Source organism: Solanum stenotomum, chromosome 1, assembly GCF_019186545.1.
Source record: "Solanum stenotomum isolate F172 chromosome 1, ASM1918654v1, whole genome shotgun sequence".
In the NCBI taxonomy this organism is placed as follows: Eukaryota; Viridiplantae; Streptophyta; class Magnoliopsida; order Solanales; family Solanaceae; genus Solanum; species Solanum stenotomum.
In genome coordinates this window covers 19,821,744-19,831,792 of record NC_064282.1, presented here as the reverse complement: position 1 = coordinate 19,831,792, position 10,049 = coordinate 19,821,744, and the positions used below count along the sequence as shown (strand labels likewise).

General features: G+C 28.9%; 2 protein-coding genes across 2 annotated transcripts; one reads left to right on the top strand and one right to left on the bottom strand.

Moving 5' to 3' along the window:
* Positions 1-3,125: 3,125 nt before the first annotated feature.
* On the top strand, positions 3,126-4,259 carry LOC125842787 (AT-hook motif nuclear-localized protein 23-like). Its single transcript, XM_049522100.1, has one exon. It carries the CDS (start codon positions 3,325-3,327, stop codon positions 4,120-4,122), a length of 798 nt encoding a protein of 265 aa, XP_049378057.1. The 5' UTR covers positions 3,126-3,324; the 3' UTR covers positions 4,123-4,259.
* Positions 4,260-6,935: 2,676 nt separating this feature from the next.
* Positions 6,936-9,097, bottom strand: LOC125848956 (late embryogenesis abundant protein 6-like). Its single transcript, XM_049528929.1, has 2 exons — positions 8,958-9,097; positions 6,936-7,365 (listed from the first exon to the last, which is right to left on the bottom strand). The coding sequence occupies exons 1-2, from the start codon at positions 9,033-9,035 to the stop codon at positions 7,129-7,131; spliced, it is 315 nt and encodes a 104-aa protein (XP_049384886.1). The 5' UTR covers positions 9,036-9,097; the 3' UTR covers positions 6,936-7,128.
* Positions 9,098-10,049: the final 952 nt, after the last annotated feature.

Genomic DNA, 10,049 nt, shown 5'->3' with positions numbered 1-10,049 from the left:
ATCGATTTTTATTATGTTGAAACCATATATATTGCCTAAATCACCAATTATTATAGAAAGTTTAAAATACAAAACTAAAAGAGATCATAAATATATAAAAAATGCTAAACATTAACATTTCTTATCCCTCAAAAAAGGAGGGGGGGGCGGGGGGGGTTGAGGAAGAGAGGAAAAAATGGTTCCTTGCTTTCATATTAACGAAAATGTTTTTTCTCAAAAAAAATTTCTTAAAAAGTAAGAGATTTTTTTGAATTTAATAAATAAGTAAATATTAGTATTTCATAAAACATTTGTAAGATATGCCTAAGTAAATAAGCAAATACTAATCCAAATTTCTTATTTAAGTCATAGTGCATCTATTATTCTCTTTAGGCTATCCTCATTCATTCATTAAAAATTGTTTAAAACAAATAAAAGTGAAATTCAATTAAAACATTATAAAACTTAGATTCGATATTCAAAATCCAAAATATGAAACATATGCGGAATATATATAACCTCCAAGTTTGATGACACAAATATAAGAACATCTAAGATTTGAATACAAGTCTAGCGCTAAAGCACAATTTTTATCTCTAGAAGAAATAAAGATAGTAAATACGAAGTTGAGTTAGGATCCAGTACTATTGAATTTAAGCAACTCATTCTGAAATTTGACAAGTCACTTCAAATTCAATAATTTAAACTTAAATGTCAACACGTGTACTCAATATCATCATCGATCTATCCTAAAATATAGTGATGGTGAGGATAGATCTTTATATAGTACCTCCTCACTCCTCATCGATAAGCAAATCAACTACAAATATGATAAATGTCTTAGAATAATGATCAATGAACCAGATAAATATATCTTAACTCACGAGTGGGATGAGATGTAATACAAATTAATTTTGTCAATGCTTCAGTGTTACACCCCAAATTTGATCGACCTTGACATGTTGAAATGTATTAAATGCAACAGAATCGCATTAAAAGCACCTTATAAAGATATGAATCATGATAATAACTCCATCACTACGAAAATGAACCAAATATGCATACTAACTTAATAAAACTAGATTTGAATATATTGAAATCATCAAATCAATAATTTGAGGTCGCTTTGACTAAAAATTTACCTCTGCCAATCTTGATTTTCTTACAACTTCAAAACTCAATTAAAGGCTCAAATAACTCTCCAACATCTCAAAATCCGCACTAATTATTAAACCAAGTAAAAAATTACATATATGACCTCATAGAACAATGAAAATCCAATTTTGAGCTTAACCTAGAATACTGATAGTCGAACTTCAAAACTAAAAATCTCATCCAATGTTCCTCCGACCACTTCAAGAATTCTATCACCCATCATTGCAAGTCACAAATTATATACAAAATCTATGATAAGGATCAAAATAAAAAAACTAGGTGAAAATAAAAAACGATCATGAGAGTCATGGGGTATGTCAGAGGGTGGAGGATCAAAATCTATATAGATTTTGTTTTTCTTACTCTCATTAAAGAAGTCATTTTTCTCATTTTTGAGGAACTTATTTCCTACAAAAAGTTTTTTTTCTAAAATTTTTGACCAACAAACTATGAGAAGATTGAAAAATAAGAAATTTTGTCAAAAGTATTCAAATTTTAATATATAAACACAAATCAGCATTCTACTAAATACTCAAATCAAAACTACAATATTCAAATTAAAAAATCACAACGTTTAAATACAAACTTCAATATTCAATTCAAAATCAAAATATTCAACTCAAAAACTACAGTATTCAAATAAGAAACTATCAATATATATTCTACTAAATACTAAAATCAAAACTATAATATTACTCACTTTTAATTGTCATGATTTCTTTTTTTAGAGTCAAACTATAAGAATTTTGACTAACATTTTACAATGCATTTTTTCATCGTTTGATATGCAAAAAATTGCAACTTAAAGTACTTTTTTATATAGTTTTTGAATATTTAATTTTTTTTGTTTAAAATATCGAATTAATGTTAGCTAATTTAACTTTAAAAATTAGTCAAGTTGATTTTTGAAAAGCGTAATATGACAATTAAAAGTAGACGGAAGGAAGGAGTAAAAAATTATAATTCAGGGGCGGGAATGGTTTTCGACTAAATTTTTATATGAATAAGTATTGTAGGAACTATTACACCAACAAATAATAATAAATAATTTCTAGAAATTACTCTAGCTAGTTCACTTCTTAAATGACTAAACATAGTTGAAGCACACTTAGTAACCTAGAGAAAAGATAAAACTAGAGTATATATATAAAGAGAGAAAGAAATAAATCAATATTATATACGTTGTGTTATTACCTAGTATTTTCATAGGATATATGGCGTAGATTTTCTTGTTTTAATTAATTTCGTTACCGTCCTAACCAATCTAAGTGGAAAATCCAAAACTTTTCCCTCCCATTACCTTAATTTTGTAGTTTCAATAGGAAGAATGATTGCCTATATATAATATAATATAAACACGACCATTCACAGGGTTGAAATGCAAAAATGAACTCTCTTTTTTTTTAATTAAAAGGACACTACTAAGTGCTCTATGTATTTTTTAAAACTCATAGTCAGAGGTTTTCTGAATATCATACATTAGATAATGAATCATTAAATATCATCGTGACATACCAAATAAAGGCAGTGATAGAGTAATAAATATTCTTTCATCCTTAATCAGAAATTTCGAATTTGAATTCTCTTATAACTTTTGTTAGGACACGCTTTACTCCTAACATGGGACTTCTCAACGAAAATTTACATTTACTCAAACTCTAATAAAAATATCGAACACTAAGTTAAAATCAAAAAAATATATATCATCATGACATGTTTTATTTCTCTCACATGAAAGATGTATTCTCTTAATTAACCTATCTTTTAATATTGTTTCCTTTTCCTCCTTTATTATTTTATTCCTATAGAAAGCAACAATATTTAATTTAATCGTTATTCCTACCCCCACCCCACCCCCAACCCCACCCCCACCCAATTCCATTGATTAAACTATTTGCTATATTTTAAGGCCTTAATATGTACTATACTTTGTCACTCTCTCTTTCATCTCCATTTCTTCTCTGTATTCTCCACTCAGTTCTCTCTTTACTTTTCTATTCGTTCCTAGGGTTTGAAATTTCTTGTGTTTTTTTTTTCTTTTCCATAAAATATATTTTCACTTCAAGAAATATATATATACATATTTTCTACTCATGGTGATTAATTAATTTCCCTTATTATTAATCATATCATAGTTTATTATAGCTTAGTTTTCTGTTCACTACTTTTGTTATTGTTATTGTTATCGTTATGGCTGGTTTGGACTTAGGTTCCGCTTCTCATCATCGTTTTCTCCCTCATCATCTCCACGGTCCTCAAGATGATGAAATCAACCGGAACAATAATCAATTTTCCGATGATGACAACAACAACAACAACAACGATAATAATAATAATAGCCCCGGGGTAGCACGTAGACCAAGAGGTCGTCCCGCGGGGTCCAAAAACAAGCCTAAGCCTCCCGTGATAATAACACGGGAGAGCGCTAACGCGCTCCGTGCGCATATTTTAGAAGTGAGTAGCGGACATGACGTTTTCGAATCCGTTGCGACTTATGCGAGAAAAAGGCAAAGAGGAATTTGTATACTAAGTGGGAGCGGTACGGTGAATAACGTCACCATACGGCAGCCACAGGCTGCCGGTTCTGTGGTGACGTTACATGGAAGATTTGAGATATTATCTTTATCTGGATCTTTCTTACCACCACCCGCTCCCCCTGGGGCCACCAGCTTAACGATTTATTTAGCTGGTGGTCAAGGTCAAGTTGTTGGTGGAAACGTTGTGGGTGCGCTAATTGCATCGGGTCCGGTTATTGTTATTGCTTCTTCATTTACTAATGTTGCTTATGAGAGATTGCCTTTGGATGAAGAGAATGAGTCAATTCAGATGCAGCAGCAACAAGGACAAAGTGGTAATTTTGCTGATCCATCTAATATTGGATTACCTTTTCTTAATTTGCCATTAAACATGCCAAATGGTGGTCAACTACAATTGGAAAGTGGAGGTGAAGGATGGAATGGAAACTCAACAAACAGGCCACAATATTAGGTCAGGTTTTATTAAGAAATTTTCTACTTTTTTTTATGATGAAAAAATTAAATCTCTCAATGGATTAATATTATCATTTGTACATTATTAAGCTTGGTTTTCTAGCTACTTTGATTCATGTTTTGAAATTTTTAAGTTTTGTGAAAAAAAAAAATCCTTCTTCAATTCCTTCTTTGTTGTTGTGTGCTTTTTTTTGGTACTTCTAATTAAGTACTCCATTAATTAGAAATGTTTTCTTGTTTTTTGAGGGTTAATTTTTTTTTTTCAAAGTGATTAGTCTGGTGTGACTATTTCTTTTTAACAACTTGTTCATCCATGAAATAATAAGATATATATAATTAATCTATGCTTTTGGTTATTATTAAAGTGGGGATTAAAATAAGTTGTTGCTTATATCAATAAAAATTTAGGTTCTCTCAACCTTATCTCAAATGGCTGACCAATACCAGCTCCTTTAATTTCTCAATCGAACATATATAAATACTTCCAAATCTAGTGGTATTATGAAATTACTATGTATAAAGGAGAAATATTTTTATAAAGAAAATTAAACATTTCATGGAACCAGTGAACTTTATCATAGTTAGATACTATTTTTTTTTAAAAATAAAAAATTCCTGCGGTTATTAAGAGACTAATTAACTATAGTGGTTTAATTTCATGGATATATCCCTGGTATGGAAACTAGTTAATTAACTTCATGAAGACACTTATCATTTGATGATCTTAAAGTCCTCTACTTTACTTTTTTTTTTCCAGGCTAATAAAATAATATAATCAGAGCAAAGAATCAGTTCTTTCTTGTAGTATAATTCAGCTTGGCTTTTTATTTGAAAGTGTCTCTAGGTTTACACTAGAAAAAATATGAAGAACTTAATCATACAAACAGATTGGATAAAAGATCCAATGAGCTGAAAAATTAAACTTCATAGTCAATTTGCCTTGTGTAGTTCTCCATTTTTTTCTCCCTTTTTTGGTTCAAAAGATGCACCAGTAGAAACAAAGGTTTTTTCATCGCAAATAAGTAGGAAACTTGTGTAATAGAATATGATTTTTTCCAATCATTTTCGTCCTACCGAACTAGTTCACTGGCTATTTTTTCTTTTTAAACCGATTCAATCAAAATATCGTTACTAGAGTAATCATATTGCATTTTTCAGTAGAAGAACTGCTAAATATGCTATCTTATTTTAGTATATTTATACTCTCTTCCTACTTTCTTGCTTTGTGAAAAAAAACTGTTGCTTTATTTTTCTCTCCGAATGTGTGTTGAATATAAGAATTTTTCTTATTAGCTGGCTGACTAATAACCTGCAATCAAAATCTCTTTACATAGAATGCTAATTAAAACTATTGATTGTCATCTCCTTTGAGCATCAAATCATGCAAGGAGTAAGTACAATTATTATTAAGTACAAGTTTCTAAACAATGGCTATAGGGCTTGAGACTTTCATATTGGAGGTCTCAAGTTCAAAACCCCTTGCCAGCAAGGGATTTGCCTTTTGGGTTGAGCTCGTCGCACTGGGCTTGCCTAGTGCGAGTGTGGTTTGTGAATTATTGTTAAGAGCGGGAGTTTTACCTGTGTGCACCCAAAGAATAGCGGTTGCGGGTGTCCCTTGTCATTGAAAAAAAATTAGGAAGAACATTAAATGCAGTCATTACACAATCATAATTAAGAATATCATTAAAGGATACACTAGTATTGTCAAGTCTAGACAAAACATTACAAGTACAAGTTGCATATTGGTTTTAGTAAAATTTGTCCCAGATTTATTTTATCAAAATAACATGTAGATTGCTTGGAAACTTCATTAGCCAAAATGTGTTTTATATCCTCCAGTTTTATCTTATGAATTACTTTGATAGTGCAAGCATTGTTTTCTTTTAGGCACTTGCCAATCTTTTTCTATTTATTTTTTTTAAAAAATAAAGGATTAACCATTATTATTATATGGATACCATAATAAAATCAGCTTTTAGCAGCAATAAATATGCACATTAACAAAGAGCTCTAAAACTTTTATCTGCATTAGTTAACTGTCAATATTGGATCCTCCATCGCTATAGACTTTAAGGACATTTGCAAAGAAGTTAATTGTCACTAAATAAACATATTTAATGGCAATTAAGCAATTATCATTAATTAATTGTCGCTAATAGATTTGCCGTCCCAGTCTGTATATTAACAACCAAAAAGTGATTATAAAAACTAAAAATTACATCTCTTTTTGATTATCTATTTCTCTTAGTATATATAAAAGCAGAGTCAAAACATAGCCACTTTAACATTGCTCTAGACAACTGCAATTTTTTTACATTTAGTTTTTAAACATAAAAATGAATTTTAATAAGTACATTTTAAGGAAGTTTGTTTTGGAAATCGGATAATCCATTAAATTTCAGAACATTTTACTTGTATTTTACATTTGCAGTGCTAAAGGAATTTAACAATTAGAGACTCGAGTAACAAAGTTTTAAACAAAAATGTAATCACATTTTAATTAATTCACAATTTGAACTTGTGGTGGTTAACAATGCAATATAAAAATCTCAATTATAAAAGCGTTACGTTTTAGAAGCACGGTAACCAAATTAAAACTGAAATCTATAATTCGACCTTTATTTGCCATTCAAATAACTTAGTATAATATTATCACTAAATATAATTCAATTTAATTACTATTTCATCGATCGTTCTCAATTTTGATATAGCCATATAAAATGATTTGCGTTTTGATCTCACATAAAAAAAAAAAACTCATTCTTTTTATTACTTTATTTAGAATATTGGAGAACATCAAAAGTTGCTTCACTAGAGGCATCAAACTACCTAGTACAAAAACATGTGCTGAGCTACGCAATCATCACAAGGGATTTATCCGAATCTCCTTCATCAGTATATATATTAAATGTTAATTTTTCTTAATTTATTCTTATGTTTGTTTTATTTATTTATATTTTGAATTCCCTAGTGAAATTCCTGGCTTCGCCGTAAAAAAAAAAATTTAAAGTAGATGGTTAGTTGGTGCTGTTCCAGCATTATTGAGGTGAGTGTTGGTGAAGCTAGAAGCATAAGGGTCCAGGGTTCCTCCTGCAGGTTGATCATGAACATACTTTTCCTCTTCATTTGCAATCTTCTGAGCTGCTTTGTTGACATGTAAATCCATGGCTGCTTCTGCCTCTCTTGCCAATCTTACTTCATGTGCTACTTCTACTCTTACCTTTGCCAACTCCTTCTCAGCCTATATATCATTTTCGATATAAGTTATACATACTGACAGTATTGAAGAATTTAATTTGTTAATTTATCAGTAGTTTAGTCTACTATAGTGTGTATAGTTGAATGTGTGATTTTTTCAAATCCTGGCTACAAATTATTTTTTACTAATTGATAGTTTGGGAAAATTTCTATAATCTTCTTTTTTGTCAATTTTTTTTTTTTTTGAAAAATAGCATGTTGTGTTTGACTAATAATTTATTTATTTTTTGCCAAAAAAACTACTCGATCAAGATGAGTAGGAGGTAGGGCCGAATGAGGGCATCTTTCATGAAAAATTACATTGTTTATATATGATTAATTATTTTTTTTTGTGTATATATAATGGATGTCTATATTGCTCAGACACAATTAATCCTATGATATTTTTTAGATAGTCCAAGCAATATAGGTAGAGATTGAACTCCCTTTAACTTCTTTATGTATTACTTTTTCATATTTTGAACCGTGAAAATTTGGCTCCGCGGCTGACAAATTATATGGCTCAATGTGTACATATATCCCCTAACTAACTTATTAGCCTTTGAACTATATCTAACAAAATAAGAAATTAGCCGATACAAAAATTAGGATTTGGCTCCCCTCCATTTCGTCAAGTGCACATCTAGATGAGAGACATGTGTTTTATTTAAATTTTTAAGGTCAAGATTATACTATATTAACAAATATTATAACCATAGTTAAGTCAACAATTTTGAAAAACTACCCCCTAAATGTGGTAAGGACAAGATATTTTCTATAAATTTTGATATTCATTGATTTCATTTTAAATTTTTTACTTAAACATTAAATTGTACGATATTTAAAATGAGAATCAATTAAACAATTTTTTGTGATAATAAAATATGTTCTTGAAATATTTTATATGTTATAAAAACGAAATAAAAGATGTGAATAATTATCAATGTAGACAAAAACTTTAAAAAAAAAAAAAAGGGGAAATTAAAAAAAAAAAAAAAGACGAGAAATTATTAGAACTACAAATGTGAAACATCAAAATTACCACACTTTAGTAAGAGGAGAAAGTGTGGCTACATACTGTGTTTGAAGGGAAAAAAAGAAGTATGTTTTAAAATTTGTTTGTTGGGAATAAAAGAAAATTCTAATATTTTAAATAAAAAATATAAAATGAAATCAATGAATGTCAAATTTATAGAAAATATCTTGTTCTTAGCAATTTAGGAAGTTGTTTTCTAAAATTGGTTGAATTAACTATGGTTATAATATTTGTTAATGAAGTATAATCTTGACCTTAAAAATTTAAATAAGACACATGTCTCTCATCTAGATGTGCAGCTTGACGAAATGGAGGGAAAAAAGGATTAGCCTTATCGTATCTTGATTATCAAAATTGCATCCAGCTAGTTTCAATAATACTTTTACTAATATTATAATAATAATAATAATTTTTAATTGATCAAGGTTTCTAAAGTATTTCCTTGGAAAAACTACTTTTTTTTTTGGCTTTCCAAAAATATGACCAAAAACACAATGTTGTGCTACCTGTAACTGTTTAATTTTTTTAACCTTAAATTTTTTGTATAATATAATTCTTACTTTTTCCTCCTCTTTAGCTTCACCTTTGGCCTTGCGCATGGCGCTCATATCATTAAACTTGTCCTTGATAGCCTGCATTTTTGTCTTCTAAAATACTTCACAAAAGACTTATTAATTATATAAAAATATATACACTTTAAGAGTTTTGAATTTTGATTTTGGACTAAAAATATTTATAGGTTTTTTGTAACTATAATAATTAGACAATGATCACAAACTATTCTTCCTAATCCGTTAAAAAAAGATCTTGTTTTTCTCAATACAAATGGTGACAAACCACAACAAGTGTCAAGTGTCAATCACCCAACAATCTTTATATAATAATCCAAATTTGTTTGAGTTTTTGCCTCTATTTGAACGGGTCTTTGTCTTTGGCTGAGCTTTTGAAATCTACTATTATTTTTATAAAGTGGTCTTTTTTTATAGTTAACATCCTTTTTAAAATTATATTTTGGAAAGTAGTTTGTTTGTATTTAACTAATTAATTAAAAAAAGGGAAAAAATACTTTTATCAAATTAGAATTTTGTGTTTAGCATGCTTTCAAAAAGTGATGCCGAGTTTCGGAGAGTTATCTTTCTTCTTTATTTTAATTATTTTCCATAAAAAAATGACTTTCTAAAATAATTATTAATAATTGAATGATCATGCGAGAAATAACTCCTAATTCATAGTAGTTTGACCAATAGGATTGAAAAAATATAAATTTAAAGACACTCTTCAACCGTTGTTCCAACAACATATTATGTATGTAAAACAGAAGGATTAATCGTGCAAATTATACCAAACAAGGGTAATAAATCATAAATTCATTAAAATCCAAAAATAAACTTGAAAAGTAAGCAAACTCTAGCTAAAAGTAATTTCTACCACTCTCTCCAAAAAACTTACTATAAGAAACAAATATAAAAAATTAAAAGATCATCTAACTAATAAATTAAGAAAAAATAGATAGCAAACTCGAACTTATTTGAGACTAAGGAGCAATTGTTGTAGTCGAGTTGTGCATGCATGCATCTTCTTTCTTTAGGCTTGCGATTTGTCATCGGACTCATTAGTATTATTATTATTATTATTATTATTATTATTATTAT